Source organism: Mirounga leonina, unplaced genomic scaffold, assembly GCF_011800145.1.
Source record: "Mirounga leonina isolate KUSES-001 unplaced genomic scaffold, KU_Mleo_1.0 Mir_481, whole genome shotgun sequence".
NCBI classification, from domain to species: Eukaryota; Metazoa; Chordata; class Mammalia; order Carnivora; family Phocidae; genus Mirounga; species Mirounga leonina.
In genome coordinates this window covers 2,913,720-2,936,825 of record NW_023270773.1, presented here as the reverse complement: position 1 = coordinate 2,936,825, position 23,106 = coordinate 2,913,720, and the positions used below count along the sequence as shown (strand labels likewise).

The 23,106-nt window shown below is 45.0% G+C and overlaps 3 protein-coding genes across 5 annotated transcripts; 2 read left to right on the top strand and 1 right to left on the bottom strand.

The window, feature by feature from the left end:
* The first annotated feature begins 292 nt into the window (after positions 1 to 292).
* Positions 293 to 15,013, top strand: SNRPD3 (small nuclear ribonucleoprotein D3 polypeptide). 3 transcript variants are annotated; one of them, XM_034989256.1, is made up of 4 exons: positions 293 to 1,006; positions 2,430 to 2,573; positions 12,745 to 12,937; positions 14,794 to 15,013. In XM_034989256.1, exons 2-4 carry the CDS (start codon positions 2,448 to 2,450, stop codon positions 14,853 to 14,855), a joined length of 381 nt encoding a protein of 126 aa, XP_034845147.1. In that variant the 5' UTR covers positions 293 to 1,006; positions 2,430 to 2,447; the 3' UTR covers positions 14,856 to 15,013. The 3 variants fall into 3 exon arrangements, with proteins under 3 accessions (XP_034845147.1, XP_034845145.1, XP_034845146.1); XM_034989254.1 differs by having other exon boundaries at positions 293 to 1,011; XM_034989255.1 differs by having other exon boundaries at positions 293 to 1,170.
* A 2,425-nt stretch (positions 15,014 to 17,438) lies between these two features.
* Positions 17,439 to 17,846, top strand: LOC117999854 (40S ribosomal protein S21-like). The gene has a single exon (XM_034989247.1). The coding sequence runs from the start codon at positions 17,546 to 17,548 to the stop codon at positions 17,795 to 17,797; it is 252 nt and encodes an 83-aa protein (XP_034845138.1). The 5' UTR covers positions 17,439 to 17,545; the 3' UTR covers positions 17,798 to 17,846.
* Positions 17,847 to 18,839: 993 nt separating this feature from the next.
* On the bottom strand, positions 18,840 to 19,646 carry LOC117999853 (SAP domain-containing ribonucleoprotein-like). The gene has a single exon (XM_034989246.1). The coding sequence runs from the start codon at positions 19,629 to 19,631 to the stop codon at positions 19,002 to 19,004; it is 630 nt and encodes a 209-aa protein (XP_034845137.1). The 5' UTR covers positions 19,632 to 19,646; the 3' UTR covers positions 18,840 to 19,001.
* Positions 19,647 to 23,106: the final 3,460 nt, after the last annotated feature.

The window sequence follows — 23,106 nt, the reverse complement described above, 5'->3', positions numbered from 1 at the left end:
GTGGGGAGAAGGGGAGGCGGCGGCAGGGCCGCCCCAAGCCCCGCCCCGCCCCTTCCAGTCTTCGGCTCGGGGCCCCGCCCCTTCTTTAAACCCCACCCCTTCGCTGGTGCTCAAAGAAGCCCCTCCCTTTCTTTTCCCCTGACTTCTATTCCTAGAGGCCCCCAGCCTCCGGATCTAAACGGGTCCTGGCCATTGGCAGTCTCGGCTTCTGGTAACCCCGCCCCTTTCCCCCCACTCCTCGCGCAGACGCGCAGGCCCTTTCACGCCTCCGTTCCCCGGAAGCTCCGCCCCTTTGCCTAAGCGCGGCCCCCCAGCCCTGCCTTTCCACCGGCACTGGTTCCCCGGAGACTCTTCATCTTAGCGAACTCCGTTTCTGCCTGGCCGCACTTCTCTGCCAGCCTCAGGCCTAAGGCCAGGTCCTATCCGTACACCGCGGGGCTCCAGAAGACCTAACACTACTTCGACTTCCTTGAGGGACGGCGTGGGCCGGCTCCCGCTCTACTCTAAACCTGTTCCTCTATCCGTACGGTGAGATACCTCGCCTTACGGAGGGCGCCCCTTACCTGGTGGTGCCGGGTTCCAAAGGTTAAATTGTGAGAGTAGGTCCTGGCCCTCAGCCCCCGATCCGAGGACCCAAGCCCCAGATCCCCACCTTGCTGTCCAGCCTGTCCCCGGTGTTAGGTGCTTCGAAACGCAAGCCCTTCCCCCCACCCCCTTGACGGCCTATGGATCAGTGTTTCCGGCGGCACCTGGGCCCTGTCACCAGCTCTCTCTTCCGGGGCCGGAACTATCGTAGCCGAATCCACGTTTCCCAGTCGGCCGAGTGAGAAGGAAGCAAAGGCAAGACCGCGCTCACCACTAAGAAAAGGAAGGGGCCGGGCCCTACGCACAGCATTTTGGGAACGCGTGGTATTCTGGGAGCGCGAGACCCGCCATTCGCTTTGCTCACGCCTTCGCAGTCGCTAGAGTTGCCGCGGCGCCGGAAAGGAAGAGTAGGCCGGAGCCGGTGAGGTGAGGCCGGGAGCAGGCGAGGGTAGACCCGAAGCACCCGTGAGGGGCCTGGGGCTGGAGAAGGACGCGCTGCCGAGCAACTCTGGGAGGTTCGGGGAGGGAGAAGAGCGGGAAGTCCGGGTCACTCAAACATCAGCGTTGCCTCACTAGCGCCTGAAAGTGAGTTCTCATTAGCTTTTCCCCAAAGTACATGCTCTTCGTTTTCTGTGCCTCTCCAGGCCATGTTTTTCCGAACATACAGGCAATAGTCTTGAAATGTTTCTGGCTGCCTCCTTCCCCCAAGTTCTCTCTGGGCAATCCGTTTCAAAGTTGTTTGCATCTCTGCCCCCAACCCCCTTTCAGTCACTGGTCCTCTCATGCTTTCCATATTGTTACAGAAGCCTTATCAAGTTTCCTTGCTTCTAAACTGTTTGAAAAAAAAAAAACAACTGTGTTTGATCCATTTGTAAGTGCTGCTGCCTTTTTATTGGATCATTCCTTTACCCATAGTCCTGCAATAGTTCCCCGCTGTCTTCAGCATAAAAGCCAAACTCCTAAGGCTACTTCCTCACCGAGGGAACCTGTCTTTCCCAACCTCATGTTCCCTTTCCAATCTTGAACACACATGATGTGTCCCGACCTTCATTTGTTGCCTATCTGGGAATATGAAATCTACTGCTTGTTTCTTTTATTTACATGAAATCAGGTGATTTCCCTGATTATGTTTTTCCTCCAAACATTTCCTGCTTATAGCACGTTGTCCCTTTGTGAACACTTTATTTTCTATTTAACCTTGAAGAAGTGGAGGGTCAGTGGGTACTTAATGAGTCGAATTAAATGCACAGCCTCTTCTAGATTTGCCTGGATCCTTTGGTCTACATCTGTATTGCCCAGTACTTTAGCCACTAGCCCAAGGCCATTGATCTCTTGAAATGTGGCTAATGTGATTTATTTCACTTTAAGTTTAGTTTAAGTAGCTACATGTGGACTGTGGCTACTGTATTGGACAGCTCAGGTCTATGTCATGGGTTCTCAAAGTGGTGTCATCCACAACTATGGGTTGGCATGTACATCGTGTGGTATGTACATTTCAATCCCCTGTCCCCAACACACACGGTATTGGTTACTGGTTATTTGATGAAGATGAAGAGGCATATGGTAGCAGGGAGGGAGATGGAAGGCACTTTATTCTCATCCCATTAGCTTTCCCTCTCTCCAGCCCTGCCCCCCCATTCTTCACCATTCCACATCTTTCATGTATTTGCCAGATGAGTTCCTCAAACTAGGAATTAAGCTTTTTTTTTTTCCCTGTGGAGAATGGCAGCTTTGGCATTCTTACTAAATTTTATGGAGTGTCAGGCCTTAAGGGAGTTATGATATGTGCCACATGACTTCTTAGGCCCTAAAGGATGAACTAACTGTTGTCTCTCTCACTGTAGAGCTCTTTTCCTGCCAAGATGTCTATTGGTGTGCCGATTAAAGTCCTACACGAGGCTGAGGGTCACATTGTGACATGTGAGACAAACACTGGTGAGGTGTATCGTGGGAAGCTCATTGAGGCGGAGGACAACATGAACTGCCAGGTATCCTGCTTTCCACATGAGGTTATGGGGGAAGCTTGGGCCTCTGTCTTGGAGCACAGAAAGATAGTGATTGGAGGTCTTTTTGAAGTTCCCCTCCTTGAACAGTTATTTATGAAGCGCCTGATGTGTGCCAGGCACTGTTATAGTTGCTGCTGATGTGGGCATAAATAAGAGCTATTTAGAAGTGTGTTTTCTCCATCCTATGATCATCTTCTATATTTCGGAGACTTGTTTAAAAGAAGTGGCACTGTTCCCTTCAGTAGAATCTGTCAAGTTCAGGGCCATTCTCCATTTGCCCCTACATGTTTGTGTAACTGCTTTGCAGTTAGTAGAATCTTCCACTCACATACCATGTTTATTTTCCATCTTTCTTGGAAGAGGAGTATCATTTGATTATAGCAACTACCTTATGAGGTAGGCAGGTTCGGTGATAGTTCTGTCATCCATAAAATAGGGAGAATAAGATTAAAAGACTTCATCTACTGGATGTCCTTCCGCTAACAAGTATTGGAGCAGCTTCCTCATACTGTGCCCTTCCCATGGCACTCTTTTGCATTTTGCTAATAATTGCATGAGTTTGTATAGCATTGCTTTGGCAAGGTGTATCAGCACACTTTCTCCTTTGTTCTTTAAATCATCAGTTAAGAACTTGGGCTTCAGAATCAGAGATGTGGGTTTGGATCCTAATTATCTGACCTTGATCATGTTAATTGCTTCAGTTTCCTTGTCTCTAAAATGGAATGGTGTTATTTTATGTCCTCTGAGACATAGTTGCCAAGGCAGAATTGTTGTGCAAGAGATTTATTGGGGGAAATAATAATAATGAAGGATAAAGGAGAGGGAGTAGGAGTAACCAGGAGAGCTTTCAATCTATTACTGGTCTGGTGCTGGGGAAAGGAGAGGGAAAAGACAAGATTGAGTGGGAAGAGCCTTGTACTGCAGCGTATCTCTGAGGAAGTCTCAGCCAGCAGGAGTTGCTCATTAGAAGAGTGTAGCATGGGGCAGAAATGACCTGGCTCTAGGATCCCATTGTGATCACTCATTGGCCGACAGCCTGGGGAGACAGTGGCTTCAGGGTGAATGCTGTGATTTATCCCATAGGTGGCAGCTGGAGACTGTCAGCTCCATGCGTGCCTCATAGCCTGATGACCCTTGCAGGGAGATCTGAGCAGTGCATTCTGAAGACTGCCATAGGGATAACACCCACACCCTGGGGCTGTTCTACAGATCAGATTAGTTATGTATGTGCAGCAGCTAGTTTCACACCACGCACATTTTACATGTCCACATGTAGTTTCTGTTAATGTTTTCTAGGTGAGAAAACCGAAGGTCAGAAAGAGAAGGTGACTTCCCTCAAATCACACTGCAGATCAGGTGTCCTGTCTATTGCTTTGCAGCATTCACTTGTGATAGCTCTATAGCTTTGAGCATCATCTTCCTGCCAGGTTGACCAGTGGGGCCAGTTCCCTGGCTCAGGGAGATAGACATCTAGTGACTGCAGGTTTCTCTCTTCAGTGTTGATGCCGTACAGGTAGATGGTGTGGGCTTTCTAAAGGTCCTGTGGGGCTTTGCCTGCCTTGTCTTTGTGAGGCACCCCTGTCATAGATCCAGTCCTCTGGTTTAAGGCATCCTCATCCATTTTAAGGTACTTTATTTTGGTGAGTAGAATGCAAGACTGGGGGTAAGGCACCTTAATGTGTTTATTCAGCTATTTATTTGGACAACTGACTGAGTTTTCAGGGCCTCAAACTGCCCATTTGTAATGTCTGACCAGATGACCTTGGTGGTCTCTCAAATGTAGCCATTGTGATATAAAGCACACAGCCTGGTGATAGATCTGGAATCAGGTTGCAGCCCACTACCTTGTGTGACTTGGGTCCAGCTTTGGACCTCCCTCTGTTCCCTCCTTTCTTTTTTTTTTTTTAAAGATTTTATTTATCCTTTCTTTTTTTTTTTTTAAAGATTTTATTTATTTGACAGAGAGAGACACAGCGAGAGAGGGAACACAAGCAGGGGGAGTGGGAGAGGGAGAAGCAGGGTTCCCGCTGAGCAGGGAGCCCAATGTGGGGCTCGATCCCAGGACCCTGGGATCATGACCTGAGCCGAAGGCAGACACTTAATGACTGAGCCACCCAGGCGCCCGTGTTCTCTCCTTTCTAAGTCAGGATTAAAAATAACACCTCAGCCTCAGCATTATAGTGCAGAATAAATGAGTGAATGTATGTCAGGTGGGGGGAGCCAGTCACTTGCTTCCCGCTTATGTTAATCTGCTGGGGCTGTCATAACAAAGTGTCACACTGAGTGGCTTAAACAAGCATATTTATTCCCTCAGAGTTCTGGAGGCAAGAGGTTTGAGATCAAGGTGTCACAGGGTTAGTTCTGAGGGCCGTGAAGGAAGGATCTGTTCCAGGCCTCTCTCTGTGGCCTGTAGATGGCTCTCTCCTTCCTGTATCTTCACATGGTTTTCCTTCTGTGTGGATCTGTATCCTGATCTCTCATAAGGACACAAGTCATGTTGAATTAGGGCTCAGTTACCTCTGTAAAGATCCAGACTCTAAATATGGTCACATTCTGAGATACTGGGGGGTTAAGACAGATGAATTGGAGGCAGTTAGGATTCAGCCTATAACACTGTCCATGCCCAGATGCTGAGACTTTGCTGGGTTTACCTAAGCCTGGCTCACTGAATAAAAACCAGCAGGCTAAGGCAGAGCTGAATATATTGCGGTAAGCCCAGCACAGTTCATTCACACATCCCCAGGATGTGTGAAACCAATGGCTCCTGCAGTTCCCGCTGCTTTCCTTCCTTCCTGGCCCCAGTTAGTCTGCCCTTTGGGGATGAGAGCATCCCCTTAGCACTTTCTAGCCTTTGCTAGAGGACAGCTGGAGTTTAGTGTTTGCCATTGGATGTTGGCAAACATTTTAATAACTTTGGTTTTTTCTAAAGATTTATTTATTTATTTATTTATTTATTTATTTATTTATTTATTTATTTTAGAGAGCGCTTGCGGGAAAGAGTGGGGGGAGGGGCAGAGAGAGAGAATCCTGAAGCAGACTCCCAGCTGAGTGTGGAGCCCAACACGGGGATCGATCTTACGACCTGGAGATCATGATCTGAGCTGAAATCAAGAGTCAGCTGCCCAACTGACTGAGCCATGCAGGCGCCCCTAACATTTTTTATTACAAAAGTGTGGTGGGTCACACACTACAAAGATTTGGAACAGATAAGAGCATCTCACCACAGCCACAATTGGCATTGACTTTTCTTCCCCCCTAGGAAGGTGTCTTGTGTTTCTAGTATTTATTTTTTACTCTGTCTGCTTTCAAAAAGTGTTAGAGGTAGGGGGCGCCTGGGTGGCTCAGTTGGTTAACCGTCTGCCTTTGGCCGTCTGCCTTTGGCACAGTTTGTGATCTCAGGGTCCTGGGATTGAGCCCTGCATCAGGCTCCCTGCTCTGGGGAGTCTGCTTCTCCCTCTGCCCCCCACTGTACCCACTCGTGTTCTCTGCCTCTCTCAAATAAATAAAATTTGTAAAAAAAAAAAAAAAAAAGAGGTGGTTTATAAAAAATTATACAATAAGGTAAAAATGGACAGATAGGTCAAGATGCAGGTAACTTGGGGTAGACCGTAAAGTGAAGCCAGGCAGGCAGTTAGTACCCAGAAACGTAAATCTGAATCCCTGTACATTTAATAAAGGGATATTCTGTTCTAAGCTACTTAGAGGCCCGGCAGAGGGAAATCAGCAGTTCTAAGGTGCGTAGTGTCCTTAAGATAAAATACCAGTTGTGTGGTTTTCCCTGGCAGTCAGATGTGGAAGAGATTTTTCCCCTTGGCCCTGATAAAAGAGATACAGTCTTATACTATTAGATAATGTCATCACCAGCGTCCCCATACAAACCATACCTTTTTGGGTTCCTCAGATATTTTTAATGTAGCCTGTTACCACAGCTCTTTTTTGACGATGCAAATGTAATCTATGCAAGCATTAATCCTAGGATGAGGTCCTTGAGATGGGCTCATAGGGTCAGAGGGTGTAGATACTTCTTTGCATCTGAGGTTTGGCTGGCAAGGCAGGGAGTCTTGTCCTCCCGCTCTGTACTCCACAGCTGCAAGGCAAGCATAGTTCGCTAGCCCGTGCTGCAGGATGTGGCATCATCTGTAGGTGACAGTCCCACAAAATATTGTTTTTTGTGTGGTGGTGGGGGGGTTGTTTGTTTGTTTTGTTGTTGTTGTTTTTAAGCAATCTCTATACCCACCGTGGGGCTTGAACTCAGGACGCTGGGATCAAGAGTCCCATGCTCTTCCGACTCAGCCAGCCAGGCGCCCCATGGGGGATTAAAATTCTTAAGAAAAAAAAAAAACTTTTTTTTTTGTCCACTTTAAAAATTAAAATATGTGTTAAGTTTATGATCATGAAGCACAGTAAAGATTATTTAAAAAGAAGAGGGTAGGGGCACCTGGGTGGCTCAGTCAGTTAAGCGTCTGCGTTCGGCTCAGGTCATGATCCCAGCATCTTGGGATCGAGGCCCGCATCAGACTCCCTGCTTAGCAAGGAGCCTGCTTCTCCCTCTTCCTCCACCTGCTGTTCCCCCTGCTTGTGCTTGCTCTCTTTCTCTGTCAAATAAATAAAAATAAAATCTTAAAAAAAAAAAAAGAGGGTATGCAACTAGTAGATAAATAAAGTCCTGGGGTTCTAATATACAGTACAGTAATTAGAGGCAACAAAACTATTATAGGCATTAAACTTGCTGAAATAAGAGATCTTAATTATTCTCGTCACCAAGAAATGATAATTATATGACTTGATAAAGAAGTTAATGCTACAGTGGCAGTCATTGTAATATAAATGTAGCAAATCAGTATATTGTATACCTTAAACTTACACAATGTTATAGATCAGTTATATCTCAATAAAACAAAAAGACCCAGAAAATTAGATAGAAGAAGAGAGTAGGAGCACCTGGGTGGCTCAGTCCATCAAGCGTCAGCCTTCGGCTCAGCTCAGGTCATGATCCCAGGGTCCTGGGATCTCAAGCCCCACATCGAAGCCTGCTTCTCCCTCTCCCTCTGCCACTCCCCCCGCTTATGCTCTTTCACTCTCTGTCAAATAAATAAATTAATAATAATAATAGGGGTGCGTGGGTGGCTCAGTTGCTAAGCGTCTGCCTTTGGCTCAGGGCATGATCCCAGGGTCCTGGGATCGAGCCCCACATTGGGCTCCCTGCTCTGCAGGAAGCCTGCTTCTCCCTCTCCCACTCCCCCTGCTTGTGTTCCCTGCTCTCACTCTCTCTCTCTGTCAAATAAAATCTTAAAATAATAATAATAATAATAATAGATTTAAAAAAAGAAGAGGGTAAATGATCAAATCCAAAATTTCACTTCTTAAAGCAATTATAATTCCTGGAAATTTTGGTGGGAGAGAGTGATAGAGTTCAGAGACTCTCCTGGAGCCGAGATGGTGCTTTTCGGGCTTCAGCATGACCACCCCATCACTGACTGGACTGTTCAAACGCTATTTTTTTGGTTATGGAATAATGGTCTGTGGGAAAATGGCCTGTGCATGATTTCTTTCTGTAAAAATGATAACCTGAGAGAAGCCCTCACATGACTGTCAGAAAACTGCCCAGAATTAACATCAGGAAAGTTTTTGAATTTTCTGAATGCAGGGTGGTTGGGAATTTCTCCAGATACGCTTTCTAGCTAGAATGAAAAACTACCTATCTTTGTATTATCTATAGATGCAGTGTTTTCCTCTCTGTGCCATTCAATACAGGATCATGTATTATACTTAGTGATCAGCTTGCTTTGTGCTTCTTTAGTCTGGGACAGTTCTTCTGCTTTTGCTTTTCACAGCATTGACATTTTTGAAGAATAATGACCAGTTATTTGTTTTAGAATGTCTTTTGATTGGGGTTTCTGTGGTGTTTCCTCATGATTGGATTTGGGGTTTGTTTTGTTTGTGTGGGGTACTGTTTGTGGCTGTTACTGTGTAAGTGACTTCTTCTCCTTCAGGTGTCACTAGGAGGCCCCAAACACTTGTTTGCCCCTTACTGGTGCATGTTAACCTTGATAATTTGGTTGAAGCGTTGTGTGGTCTCTCCACTGTATGTTCTTTTTCCTTTGGCAACTAATGAGAATTTTGTGAGGGAGGTTCTTTAAGTAATTATCTTGTGAGTATTCTGTTTCTCATCACCACCTCCACCACCCCCCTTTTAGCATCCAGTGAAGATTCTTGCTTGAATCTTTTTACCATGACGGTTGCAAAAGAATGTTGTTGTTGTTTTTTTTTACTTTTTAAGATCTATTTATTTATTTGAGAGAGAGAGGGAGCGCGCACGTGAGAGGGAGGGGCAGAGGGAGAGGGAAAGAGAATCTCAAGCAGACTCCAGAGTGGGGCTCGATCTCACGACCCTGAGATCACGACCTGGGCCGAAACCAAGAGTCGGATGTTTAACCCACTGTGCCACCCAGGTGCCTGAGAATGTTTTTTTGTTTATAACTCCATCATTCTTTCTATATTAACTAGGTCTGCTGTATGGAAGAGCCTTCCCTTATTCCCAATTTATTCATTCATTTATTATCAGTATAGGCTCATAGGTTTCTGTTTCATTAAATGGGTTATAATCTGTTACTATCATTATTTTGATTGATTTATCTCAAATTTGTCCAGAAGATGATTCCTTTTGTGTCCTTTTGGTATCTCCTGGCCATTTTGGGGGAGCACATCCTTAACTTTCTGGAATAAGATGTTTGTTGCAGGCTCATCTTTTACCTTCCCTAACCCAGCTCTGGAATCAGCCATTTCTTCAGGTAGCCTTGGTTTCTTTTTGGTTGGGAGTAGAATTTAAAAACCAAGATCTGGGTACTGTTAAATATTTTAAAAGTCTTAGTTTAACGTGTCAAGCTAAGAGCCGTCTCCAAAAGGCTGTGTTTAATAGTACCAGAAATTTCCATTCATGAGGTGCCTAGGTGTCACAGTGGGTTAAGCATCCACTCTTGGTTTCAGCTCAGCTCAGGTCATGATCTCAGGCTCATGAGATCAAGCCCCATGTCAGGCTTGGCACCCAGCTGTGGTGGGCAGCAGGGAGGGAGTGTGGTGGTGGTGGGGTCTGCTTGAAGATTCTCTCCCTCTGCCCCTCCCCCCACCCTCTCGAGCACGCGTGCTGTCTCTCTTTCTCTCTCTAAAATAAATGAATAACTTAAAGGGGGAAAAAAGTAGTATCAGAAACTTCCATTCATTGCATGCTTATTCTGTACCAGGCACTATGCTAGTGTTTTTTATGTACAATTGATCTTTCAATTATCACAGGACCTCTCTGAGGACAAGCTTCCGGATGCCCAGGGTGACCAAGCATAGAAGGAATGGATCTAAATCCAAGTCTGAGTCCCAAATCTCTGATCTTAACTGTAGTCTCTGAAGATGAGGTGTATAATAAACCTGCTAGGTCCTGTTGCTTCTAGAAATGTCAGACCCTCACTCTGTCAGATTTCAGGCAAGAAGATGAGTAGAAGGGAGCAAAAGAGGGAGGCTCTGCTATTAATGGTAGGGGAGGGGACCAGACATTTGTTGAGCACTTGCTGTGTGCCCCACAACAGGGATGTTGTGATTGATGACCCTAAAGCACGCCAACATTGCTTTATAGTCCTGGAGTTAGTGCTCTCCTCTTGGCCCTGTGTGAGGAAATTCCCACAGTTTTGACTGTACTAAGATCTTCTCTCTCCCCCAAGATGTCACTTTCAGTTGGGCACCTGGTTTATGCCACCTATGTTTCATTATGGGTGTTTGGGAAAGTGGGAAGTTTGAGTAGAGTGGGTATTCCTACCTGACTTCATTGAAACCTAGTTCACTCAAGTTGTTGCCTTTGGCTTATGATGGAGACATAGCTTGGGCTTATTAACAAGCTGTATAGGTGGGCGGGACTGTGGGGTTTTATACACAGCACAGCCATTTCTCTGCTGGTGCTGCAGGGTGGCGCATGAGAACAGTAGCCGACCTGGTCATTATTAGGGTTGTCAGTTGATGCTGGACCCTTTCCTGCGTCAGCCAGGACACATCCATTTGTGAAAACCGTTTGTCCTGTTGGTCTTACAGAACACCCTCTGTCAGGGATTCTCAAAGTGGTTTGGGGAGGTTGTAGCAGAGGAAGGGGTGAGATGTATGTACTGGAATGTACTGGAGGAGAAGTAGCTTAGCAGTAGCATAGCCTCCAAAATAGATGTCTTGACTGTCATTTAGATTCATTGTTTACTGAGCTTCTAATATATGCTCGGTAATAGGAACAGCGTTTAGACATATTTGTCTCATTTAGTTAGCTCCTTAACTATTTGAGGAAGTAAGTGATCTGATGGTGATCTGATGTATGGTTTCAGCGTGAATGATGATGAGGAAGTGGTGATCTGATGTATGGTTTCAGAATGTGGGTTTAGAGTTAGACCTGAGTTTATAGTGCTCTGTAGGCCACACAGGTAGTGTGACCTTAGGCAGAAGAATAGAGAGTGGGTAAGAGTGTGGCCTCTAAGGACAGGTCTGCCTCTGCTGGCTGTGCCTCTTTATCTCTAGTGGGGATGGCGATGATCTCTATCTTGTAGAATCGTGTGATTTGTAGGAGTTATAATGTGAAATTGCCTGGGATACTAATAAGTGCCCAATAAAAGTTGGCTTTGTTAGTCATACTTCATGTTCACTTGTGGCACCAGAGGTTATGGTATTCTTTTTTTTAAATTTATTTGAGAGAGTGAGCACAAGCAGGGGGAGGGGCAGAGGGAGAAGCAGACTCCCTGCTGGATGCAGAGCCTGACGCGGGGCTCGATCCCAGGACCCCAAGATCACAACCTGAGCTGAAGTCAGACACTTAACTGACTGAGCCACCCAGGCGCCTCCAGAGGTTATGGTATTCTTTGAGGCAGGAACAGAATGGCAAGGATTTAGAACCTGTGTGGAAGTTTGTTAAGAAACTAGGAATGTTGAGCCTGGAGTAGAAGATTTATGGGAAACTTGAGCCCTATTATTCCTGAGGGTGGAACAGGGGCAGTGGGTTGAAGCTCTACAGACCATTCCAACTGCACAGATTTAGCGAGGATGGCCCTAGAATGTTGTTAGTCTTTTTGCAAACTGGGTGTTCAAGCAGAGGTGGCCAGTTAGCACTTTGAGGAAAAGAATGAGTATAAGGTGGCAACAAGCCAGTCAGAAATCTGGGGACACAGCACCTCTCTCTGCAATGGGCTTTGACCTATTCTGAATAAATGTATATACTGTTTCATCCAGAAGACTCAAAATAAGCTACTTTTTATGGTAAATGTGGTGCCTGTTGAGGTTGGCACTGGCAAGTTTAGGTTCCCTTCCTATGCCAAGCCTGTCTGCTGGCTGGTCTCACCTCTAGGCTCCCTGTCTCTCCATCCCACAGTTCACCCATGTTGGCGTATTTGATCTTTACAAAGTGCTATCCTAACCCTGTCCACAAATGAATGAGCCCCATAGTCTCCCAAGGTGATAACTTTTTCCCCCTCCCAGTTGCTCTGCTCCAGTCCTTGTATCCTGTAGGTTCGTGCCCAAGTGTCCTGTCTCTCAGTGTAGGCTCTCGCCTCACACCTCTCCCAATATTCTGAGCCATTCATACAGGCACTGCCCCCTATACTTCTCATCCCTAGGCATTGAAGCTAGAGGGGCTCTGTCCCACTTTGTCGAGTGTGCACTCTGGGAGGATAGGAGCTGCCTCTGGTGCACGCTCATGGCCTTCGTGGTGCCTTTGCAGTGTATGTACCGGGCAGATGCAGGGCAGGACAGAGTTTGGACAAGCGGTTCACAGCTGTTTTGATTAGAGTTTTTCACCATGAGAACCCTTCACATGCTGGCAAGGGAGGCAGTATCCAGAGTTAGGGCTCTGGAGTCAGGCCAGCTGGATTTGAATCTGGGTTCTTTCATTCTGGCTGTTGGACTTTGGACAAGTGCTTTAGGTTTTTTTAATCTGTAAAAAATGGGAATGCCCATAGCCTATCCTGGAGGTGCTGTGAAGACCAAACATGTGAAGTGCTTTGCCTGGCTCCTTTATTTCACGATGTTGGTTTTTGCATTTCTGGACTTCCCCTATCACCAGCCAAGGCTCCCCCTCTTTGTGTGTCCTTGTTGTGTGCTGGTGCTGTTGGCCCTTGATGAGCTGGTGATTCCCTTCCAGATGTCCAACATCACAGTCACATACAGAGACGGCCGAGTGGCACAGCTGGAGCAGGTGTACATCCGTGGCAGCAAGATCCGCTTTCTCATTTTGCCTGACATGCTGAAAAATGCGCCCATGTTAAAGAGCATGAAAAATAAAAACCAAGGCTCAGGGGCTGGCCGGGGAAAAGCTGCTATTCTGAAGGCCCAAGGTATGTGCTCCTCTTGCACTGTTTTTAACATATGTGTTTGTCCTGTATCTTTTAGGAAAGGGCCCTGTCAGTTGCCTGGGCATGGGGGTGGAGTTGGACTTCAGCCATCTCCACACCCACTGCCACTCTGCAGTCTTGGGGCCCCCACCTCTGAGGGGCTGGGGGCCATGTCTCGTCTTCTCTGTCTTGCCTCACCTGATCACATTCATAGGGCTTATGCAAAATCCAAAGTGCCTCCTTAGAAAGAAGAAGGGGACACCTGTCTTAAATGAGAGAGTGGATAAGTCTCCTATAATGAATTTCTAGGAGGCCCCTTTGTTTCCAGAAATTCTGTCCAAAGAGTCTGGGGGAGGCTTGCTCTTATTTAGTTTGCTGAGCAGGGGCACTGTGGTATGGATTAGCTGCCACCTAAAGCAGTGGGGCAACAGTTCCCTGAGACCTGCGGGTGTTTATGGACACCCAGCGTAAGTGGGGCGAAATGCAGACAGTAGGGATCCATTTTCACTTAAGAAATAAGCAGTTTTAAGCCATCTTTACCCATTATAGGGACTGGACTTCTGTTTTCAAATATTCTTATATTTGAAAATAAATCCTTCCTTTAGCATGTCCCCAGTGATCCATTGACCTGCCTTAGTCTGGCCTTTCTTTTGGGTTAGCCCAGTCAGAGGTTTTATCTTTGGGTCCGTGAAAAGCTCTGCCATGTTGATTATCTAGGAAGCAAGTGCATTCATTAGAAACTATCTGACTATCGGTAAAAAGATTTGTAGTGCAGGAAAGTCACTGGATTCTCCTTCAGTATTTTTTTTTGCTGTGCATATTTTATATATGAGGTAGTTTTTGAATTTAAAGGTGCAATAAAGTAATCCTTTAAAATGTCCTTCAAAAACACTGATGGGAGAATCTCCTTTCCCTTCCTAGGTAAGTGGCATTTGTAGAACCGGAAGCTCTGGACCTTTTGTCCTGGTGAAGGAATGGTTTTCAGGAATACTGGTTTTCTTACTAGAACTGCTGTTCTCTCTGCTTTCTCAGGGAAGGGCTGCCCTCATTGTCACTGTATAACTGCACCATCATCTCTAACAAAGGTGCAGCCCAGTAGCTGTGCACTAGAAGGCACTTGGCTGTGAGTTTGCCCACGCCCACTGGCTTCTGCCTGAGCCATCTGTGCCTCTGTCAGTCCCTTGCTCTGGTTCTTTTCAGCATGTGGCTGGGCTCTTGGGTGACTTTCCTCCCTCTTCAAGGGGCTCTAGAAGATGGAAGAGGGTAAGGCTCCAGTTAGTAGCCATCAGAATATTTTCACCTGTCCTTCAAAGCCACTGGACCTCTCCTGAACTCTTGGAGTCACAGAGAACAGCAGCTTGTATGCCCTTTGAATGGGGAGTGGTTTTATTTGTTTTGTTATTATGAAACATTTTATATTGCAGAATAGCTTAAAAAATAATAAAACCTGTTACCCAGATTTAACAGATGTTTAACTATTTGTTTCAGAATTTTAAGTGTGAATTAAGTTCATCTGTCCTGTTTTATTAGCTTCCCCTTGGCCAGTGCTGGGAATTCATCTTTTCTGTGGTTCTCAGGCTTGCTCCCCAAACCACCTTAGCTCTCAACACCCTGACTCCCAGCCTCATATTGAGAGCAGTGGTGGACCGGAAGGCAGGAGTTTTGGAAGGCACTCCAACTCTGATGCCAGCCACAAGTCCTCATGCAGTGAGGAAATGCCATGGGGTGGGCATGGTGTTGGACCAGGTGGCCTTTCAGGCCCCTTCCTGTGCCCCTGTCCAAGGGCTCTGGCTGCTCCGTGGCATGAGCGTTCGCTGACTGCACTGACCTGGCCTTGTCCTTTCTTTCCCACCTTTCAGTGGCTGCGAGAGGAAGAGGACGTGGAATGGGGCGTGGAAACATCTTCCAGAAGCGAAGATAAATTTAACTGTTGAACAGAACTTTGCCATTATTATTTTCTTTTGGGTTATCTGGATTCAGGGGGGTGTGTGCTTATGTATATGTTCTAGATTTTCTTTTGACGTCTTTCTCTTTAGATCAGGGGAAATGTTAAACTAAATAAATATGGTGGTCTTTTTTGTTGTTGTTGTTGTTTTTTTTAAGATTTATGTATCTGAGAGAGAGCGCAAGCATGCTGGGGGGTGGGGCGTGCGGAGCAGAGGGAGAGGGAGAGGGAGAGAGAAACCCAAGCAGACGCCATGTTGAGCACGGAACTGGATACAGGGCTCAGTCTCATGACCCTGAGATCACAACCTGAGCCAAAACCAGGAGTCGGATGCTTAACCAACTGAGCCACCCAGGTGCCCCTGTTGTTTTTCTTTTTGAAAAAATAAGGACTGTGTGTTCATTGTGGGGTTTGGTGTTCTGTTTGCTTTGGCAGCAGGTTAAATTTTGACACCCAGGAAGATACCCTGGGAGAATGCCAGTACTTTGAAATAGCGCAGTTACTGATAAGAGTTTAAGCTACTGTTCCAGGCCAGTTGCTGGTTAAACCCTCGGAAGAACTCCGAGAACACACAGATAGATGTCTCATTGTGTCTTCAGACACAAGCATTTGTATGGTGCTTTGTTCAGGTAACCTCTGTGGAGATTTCATCAGCTCAGTTTAAACAACTCCGCATGGGTGCTCCTAGCCGATGAAAAAGTCCACCATTCTGATCTTTGTAGCCTGGAAACACTAGTCGTTCAGCATTTGGCAAAAGTAACCTAATATTAAAAGATAATTTAGGAAATCCTAGTGGCCAACATCTGTGGCTCCTACGCTGGCTTCATAAGCAGTGTTGTGGTGATTTGTGGGGATAGGTTCTTAGGCATTTGTCAGAGCATCTCAGCATGCAATGGCACAGTCATGGCTTTTAATGTAGCAGAGGTAGAGAGGACAAGGTACGCAAAGTGAGTAACTGACAAAAACACAGAAATTGGAAAAGCAGGCTTGAAGAAGTCAAGTACTGAAAAGAGATCTTGCCACAGGTTCAGTATAGGATGCGCTTCAGCAAAAACTATTATGAGGAAAAGGGATTGATTAATTGCCCTTAGAACATTGCTCATGGGACACATTGTTCAAGTAATAAAAGAAGAAAATCCAACACATCTGTTAACTAGGCATCAAGTAGGAATTTTCTAACAAGCTTTGCCTTATAATCATGACACTACCACCGTGTTAACAGACCTTGCGTTATTCCTGTAATAAAGAACTAAGGAATAAGCCTCAGAGTGTTGGTCAGATACTGCAGGCCCGGAAATAAGGCTTCAGAGATCCATCCCCCAGAGCAACCCCTGCACCTCTTGCTCCAGCAGCCCCAGCTCCTCTGACACATTTGGATGAATGCTAATGGCCCTGCAGGCTGTGCTACCCCTGGGGGGGGGGGGGGGGTTGCTCCTGGACTGGGAACCATTTCAAATGAACTTCATGTGAATGGAGTTAGAGTTCATTTGTTTTAGGTTTGACCAAGAGTTAATGTATTGTTTCTGATAAGAAAAGAAACTTGTACATTGAGTTACATATGGAGTGGAATTTCTCTTAAGTGTTTTAAGTAGAATTCTTTCAGGTAGACGTGATATCCACTACCCTTCATGGATTCCTTTCCCTCCTCCCTGCCTGTGAGCTTGATTTACAGACATTGATTTATTGGCTTATTAATGAACACTATTGAATTACTAATATAGTGAGGGAGAGCAGTAGTTTTCAACATCACTTTAGGGATCTTGTTAGAAATGAAAATTCCAGAAAGGCCCTACTCCTAGAGATTACTGAATAATTGGTCTGGGGTAGGGCCCAGGAATCTGCATGTTAAGCAATGCCCTTGCCACCCAAGCTAGGTAGATCTGATTCAGTAGGTCTGTGGCCACATTTTGATATCTTGGACTAGAATATGTTACTTTAGTAGGGTCACTGCTTAAATTATCATACTTTTATAGTAAGCAAAACTTTACTTACACATTATACTTAACACATGAATTGCATAAAAAGCTGACCAGATATGGTTTACCTTGGGAACCATGCAGGAATATCAGTCTTGCATGATTTCTACACGCAGTAAAAACTAGCTGTAACCCTACCTAGATCCTGAAAAGTGGAGTTTCCATTTATGGTTTCATTTTTTAATTAAATGTGCGCAGTAAAAATCTGGAAACTTTCAAAATATTTTTTTATAAAGATTTTATTTGAGAGAGCACGAGCGTGGGGCGGGGGCAGAGGGAGGAGAAGCAGGCTCCCTGCTGAACGGTGAGCCTGATGTAGGGCTCAATCCCAGGATCTCACAATCATGACCTGAGCCCCGAAGGCAGACTCTTAGCCCACTAACCCACACAGGCACTCGCAAAATTTTGAAACTTTTTTTTTTTTAAAGATTTTATTTATTTATTTGAGACAGACAGAATGAGATACAGAGAGCATGAGAGGGAGGAGGGTCAGAGGGAGAAGCAGACTCCCTGCCGAGCAGGGAGCCCGATGCGGGACTCAATCCCGGGACTCCAGGATCATGACCTGAGCCGAAGGCAGTCGCTTAACCAACTGAGCCACCCAGGCGCCCAAAATTTTGAAACTTTTAAAAACAATAAATTGCTTTCTGCGCTCGAGCTCGTGGTGGTGGAAGCAGGCGCGCCCTCGACATGCAGAACGACACCGGTGAGTTCGTGGACTTGTACGTGCCGCGGAAATGCTCCGCCAGCAACTGCATCATCGGCGCCAAGGACCACGTGTCCATCCAGATGAACGTGGCCGAGGTTGATAAGGTGACGGGCAGGTTCAACGGCCAGTTCAAAACCTATGCTATCTGTGGGGCCATTTGCAGGATGGGTGAGTCCGATGACTCCATCCTCCGACTGGCCAAGGCCGATGGCATCGTTTCCAAGAACTTCTGACTGGAGATCACGGATGTGGGATGTTTGTCATAAATAAATAGTAAAACCCCAAAAAAATAAATAAATAAAAAATAAAAACAATAAATTAACAAAATAGGTTTGTGAACAGTTTTATACCCCGCATTTTAGGAAGAAAATCTGTTATTTTGCATTGAAAAAGCAAGTAGTTCTGCAACGTTTGTTAAGAAAAACAGCAACCCTCCTACCCTATCTGCCCTTCCCCATTTTTCCCACTTCACGGTGTTCCCTTTCAACTGTTGGCTGGTAAGTTTATATTTGCCACCAAGTCTCCATTTAAACGTGTGCATGGCTATTTATTGGTGTTTGCATTGTAGGCATTATTGTTGACTTCTCTCTCTCTCTTGCCCACCATGCATGTACTCCCCATCACCCATCCCCCTGATATAATTCTAGTTAGGTTATATATTAAGTGTTTACTATGGGTGTTTAAATCACAGCTGAGCCATGTAGTGGATGAGATTACTTTCCTGCAGAACTTTCTTTTCCCTAGAATTAGTAATCCTCTTGCATTTTTATTAGTTACTAGCTTAGTTTTCTCTCTACTTGTCATTAATTCAACCCAAATTCTCTAAGGACATTAACACATCATCTGTTTTATCGATTTCTTGACCTGCCCCTATCTGGATTGACTCTCCCTTATGCTTAATATCGTGCTGTCATCATGGGCTCTCCCCTACTGAGTCTCCTGTTTCCTGAGTCTTTTTCCCCTTGATTTATTACCTCATTCTGGTAGAGTGCTTGCAGTAAAAGATGTGCATGGAAAGTAGTTTGAGTGAATCGCATGTCTGAAAAATGTCTCTTCTCATACTTGATCGGGTGTGAAATTCCAGTTTGGAATTTATTTTCCTTTACAATTTTGAAGGCATTGTTACTTTTCACCTACCATCTAGTGCTGCTGTTAGAAGAGTCAAGCCATTCTGAGTCCTGATTCTTTTTTTTTTTTTCTTTTCTATTTGTTTTTTATTAACAAGCAAAATAATAATTAAAAAACAACAACAACAACCTTAAAGTTGGAACAGCAATGAGTCAAATTGCTGCTGAAGTTCCTGGATGTACCCAGGGTACATGCTCTCTCACTGCGAGGCAGAACCTAGGCACATGACTGTGCATTTAGGTATACATATGACCAAGAAAAGTCAGAGATGGAAACCACTGGAGAACAGAAAGCATTAAGAGCTTTTCATCAGGCAATCCCAAAGCGCTCTGCCCTTTTCCTCTTCTTTGCCTCTGTATCCTCTGTGGTTCCTGTTCCAGCTGAACTTGTAACAATCCCAAATCGCTCCTTCCTCTTTTTCAGTTTCTCATCATCTTCAGACTTTCTGGATATTGAAGAGACCTTCAAACCAAATCTTTGGGCTCTTTCCTTTAGTTTATCCAGGTTAACCATAGGTTTGACATCAGATGACAGACCTTTTGATGGAACTGAAGAAATCCCAAATCTTGCTGCCCAGGCAGCTTTCTTACTCTCCAAGCTCACAGGTACATTGAATCGTTCAGCTCTCTTCTGCATTCTCTCAGTCTGTGGTATCTCAGATGTAATTTTTACCACTTTCTTCTCTGCTGCCACATCAACAGTTTTCTCAGGGGGTTCTTCCTCTTTGACAGGCAGTTCTATGGGCTTTGGTTCTTCTTCCTCTGTTTCATCTCCCAGTACATCTTCATTTGCCTCCTCTTCAGCATGCTCTTCAAAATACGCCTGGAGCCGGTTGATGAGATCTTGTTTTATTCCCTTGGTCTCCAAACCACGAGCAAGACATTCCTGCTTTAGTTCAGCAAGCTTCAGTTTATGGAGCTCCACCGTCTCCGCCGCCATCTTGTTACCCCTCCTGAGTCCTGATTCTTTGTATGTGACTCTTTCTCCCTTCTGTCACTGGCGTTCTGAAATTTCAGGGTGGCATGCTTTGGTGAAGGTTTGTTTTCATGCAGTGCCAGGCTGTTGTTGAACCCTTTCAGAATGGACTCTGGTCCTTCACTTCTGGGAAACTTCCTTGAATTCGTTGTTAATGATTTCCTTCCTTTAGTTTTCTGGCTTTTCTTCCTGGAATTCCTGTTCAGATATTGGATCTCCTGGACTTATCTCTGTTTTTCTTATTTTTTCTATCCCTACCACCTCCTGTTTTCTTGACTTTTTGATCTCCTTTATGGAAGATTTCCTGTTGATTGTCTAAGTGTTCCTTTTTTTTTTTTTTAATTAGGACCTCATTCCATGGTTGCAGCATCTTATCTCTGAGAACATTAATATGCTTTGTTGAAGCTTTCATCTCCTGCGTGATTTTTTTTTCCCTTTTTGTTTTGCTTTTAGTCTTTCATGTTACAGACTTTCCTTAGCTGCCTGGCAATCATTGGTAGTCTGCTTATATTTACAGGTGGGATATTAAGAAGAATATGTGTTTGTAAGATGAACTGATTGAACTTTTTTTTTTTTTAAGATTTTATTTATTCATTTGAGAGAGAATGAGATAGAGAGAGCATGAGAGGGGGGAGGGTCAGAGAGAGAAGCAGACTCCCTGCCGAGCAGGGAGCCCGATGCGGGACTCGATCCTGGGACTCCAGGATCATGACCTGAGCCGAAGGCAGTCGCTTAACCAACTGAGCCACCCAGGCGCCCCTGATTGAACTTTTTTTGGCAAATCCCTAATGTCCACTACTTTTAGGACTTTCCTCTTGGCCTGGTCATGTTCGCTGGAGGAAACTTCCAGTTTCATGTCTGGAGGGTTTACCTTGAACTGCTGCTGGCCTTGTGGGAACTCAGTGAAGGAAGAGGGCTAGAGAGCTTCAGCATTCTAGTATGCCTAGGTTCACTTGTCTTCCAGCTCTCTGAGAAGGCCTCCTCCCCAGAAACCTACCCCCTCTAGAGAAAAAGCTTCCAACTTTTGCCAAGGCGGGGGAGGAGCAGTCTCAAGATCACATGGAGGTCTGGATATTGATGCACAATCTCTCTTTTTAAAAAAACATGTATTTTGACAAGATGAAATCAGAGAGGGAGATAAATCATAAGAGACTCTTAATCATAGGAAACAAACAGGGTTGCTGGAGGGGATGGGGGTAGGGGGATGGGGTACCTGGGTGATGGACATTAAGGAGGGCTCGTGATGTAATGAGCACTGAGTATTATGTAAGACTGATGAATCACTGACCTCTACTGCTGAAACTAATAATGCATTATATGTTAATTAATTGAATTTAAATAAATAAAATTTTAAAAATTGTTTGAAAATATATTAGTCTAGGGGTGCCTGGGTGGCTCAGTCAGTTAAGTGTCTGCTCAGGTCATGATCCCAGGGTCCCGGGATTGAGCCTGCTTCTCTCTCTGCCTCTCCCGCCCTCCTGTTCTGCTCTCTCTCACTTGCTCTCAAATAAATAAAATCTTAAAAAAAAAAAATAGTTGAAAATGGAAAATAACTTGGCAAAATAAAGAAGATACAGAGCAAAGAATGATGTCAGATAACTAGACCAAGATTTAAGGGATAGATTCTGGTTCTGATTACCTCCACTACTTCTTTCCAAGCCTCTAGTTTGTTATCTATGCAAGGGAGGGTTTAGATTCAGTTGATTCGGGCGCCTGGGTGGCTCAGTTGGTTGGGCGACTGCCTTCAGCTCAGGTCATGATGCTGGAGTCCCTGGATCGAGTCCTGCATCGGGCTCCCTGCTCGGCAGGGAGTCTGCTTCTCCCTCTGACCCTCCCCCCTCTCATGTGCTCTCTCTCATTCTCTCTCTCTCAGATAAATAAATAAAATCTTTAAAAAAAAAATAGATTCAGTTGATTCATCAATACTATCTCAGTCTCTATGCTTACCTGCTGGGTATTCCATTAGCTTAAAAAAAATGCAGGAATTTTTTCTGCCTCTGGTCAAATGGAGTTAAGTGCATGGATTTGGTCTCAAACCTGAAAATTAAATAAAACTCAAACATTGAAAGAGAGCAATCCCTAGGAGATGGGAAACAAATTAAGATGGCTTGCTTACTACTGCCTTGTGAGAGTTTCTGGGCAGTGGAACAGGGAGGAAACTGAAAGGTTGAAGGGTCTGAGCTAGGAGTTCAGAGAAGTTGAGGCAGCTCATGTTCATGAGACAGAATACCAGAATAAAGCTGCACAGAGAACCCAGGAGATCTGCAGAAGAGCCCTCTTGAGTACTCAGAATACTGGTCAGCACAAGAGTGTGAAAAAACTGAGGCCAGAGAAAGAACCATCAAAAAGGATTATAACTGCCTGGCATTACACAAGGCTGGGAATTGTTCCTACCAGCCAGATAAAAATTTCACAGAATAGGGGCACCTGAGTGGCTCAGTCGTTAAGCGTCTGCCTTCGGCTTAGGTCATGATCCCGGGATCGAGCCCCACATTGGGCTCCCTGCTCCGCGGGAGGCCTGCTTCTCCCTCTCCCACTCCCCCTGCTTGTGTTCCCTCTCGCTGTGTCTCTCTCTGTCAAATAGATAAAATCTTAAAAAAAAAATTTCACAGACTATTGGGTAGACCATTGTTTGAAAATGTACCAAGGATTTTGTTTTAATTAGGTATAGTGTAGACATGGAGACAACTGCCTTGAAAAAAGGTGATTACAGTTTCCAAGAGAAGGGAGCATGCCATGCCATTCAGAGTCACATGAAGAAACCCCAGAGTGGGTCAGGAGGCAGTAGGAGTGAGGGGCCTTTAACCTGTGGTTTCCATGGGGAAGGAATGGGCAAGGTAAGGTAGGCAAGTTTGAGTAAGCTTAGAATTGGTTCATTCAAATAAATTCAGAGGGTTCTTGGCTATAGGAGTGGTCTCTAGTTATCCATAACCTGGCCCTGACGTGACTTAGGACAGAGGAAATACTGGTTTGCTATGTGAGAATTAGGTAAAGGTGGTTGGAGTTACAGTTTGATTAGTAAGTTTGTATATGAAAGGCTCACTCTGCAAGTGAATTGTTTACTGTCTAGGAATTAACCAACTCTGGGAGGGCAGTCTCCAGGATTAGCAAGTCCCCAAGACACAAAGCATCATAAAAATAAATTTTTAAAACACTTAAAAAATTAACAAAATAAAAAAATAAATAAATAAATAAATAAAATAAGGTATCAAGGAAAGTCTTGCCTCATTAAGTGAGGAATAATTAGCTCTGGACTGAGCACTGCTCAGGACCCACATTAACAAATAATAAAAATGAGACGGGAAAGGATCAAACTGTTTCCAATTAGCTGTATCCTAGAGCAAAACTCAACAAGATTTATAGGAATATAAAAATACCAAGCACATTACAAGGTAAAATTCTGGCATCCAATCAGATTACCAGGCTTGCAAAGAGGCAG

Bases quoted from the DNA above. Each gene is read 5' to 3' on its own strand.
- LOC117999854 (XM_034989247.1), top strand. From the start codon at position 17,546: ATGCAGAACGACACCGGTGAGTTCGTGGACTTGTACGTGCCGCGGAAA.
- SNRPD3 (XM_034989256.1), top strand. From the start codon at position 2,448: ATGTCTATTGGTGTGCCGATTAAAGTCCTACACGAGGCTGAGGGTCAC. The intron at 2,574-12,744 runs GTATCCTGCTTT...ATTCCCTTCCAG, and splicing joins AGGACAACATGAACTGCCAG to ATGTCCAACATCACAGTCAC. The intron at 12,938-14,793 runs GTATGTGCTCCT...CCCACCTTTCAG, and splicing joins TGCTATTCTGAAGGCCCAAG to TGGCTGCGAGAGGAAGAGGA.
- LOC117999853 (XM_034989246.1), bottom strand. From the start codon at position 19,631: ATGGCGGCGGAGACGGTGGAGCTCCATAAACTGAAGCTTGCTGAACTA.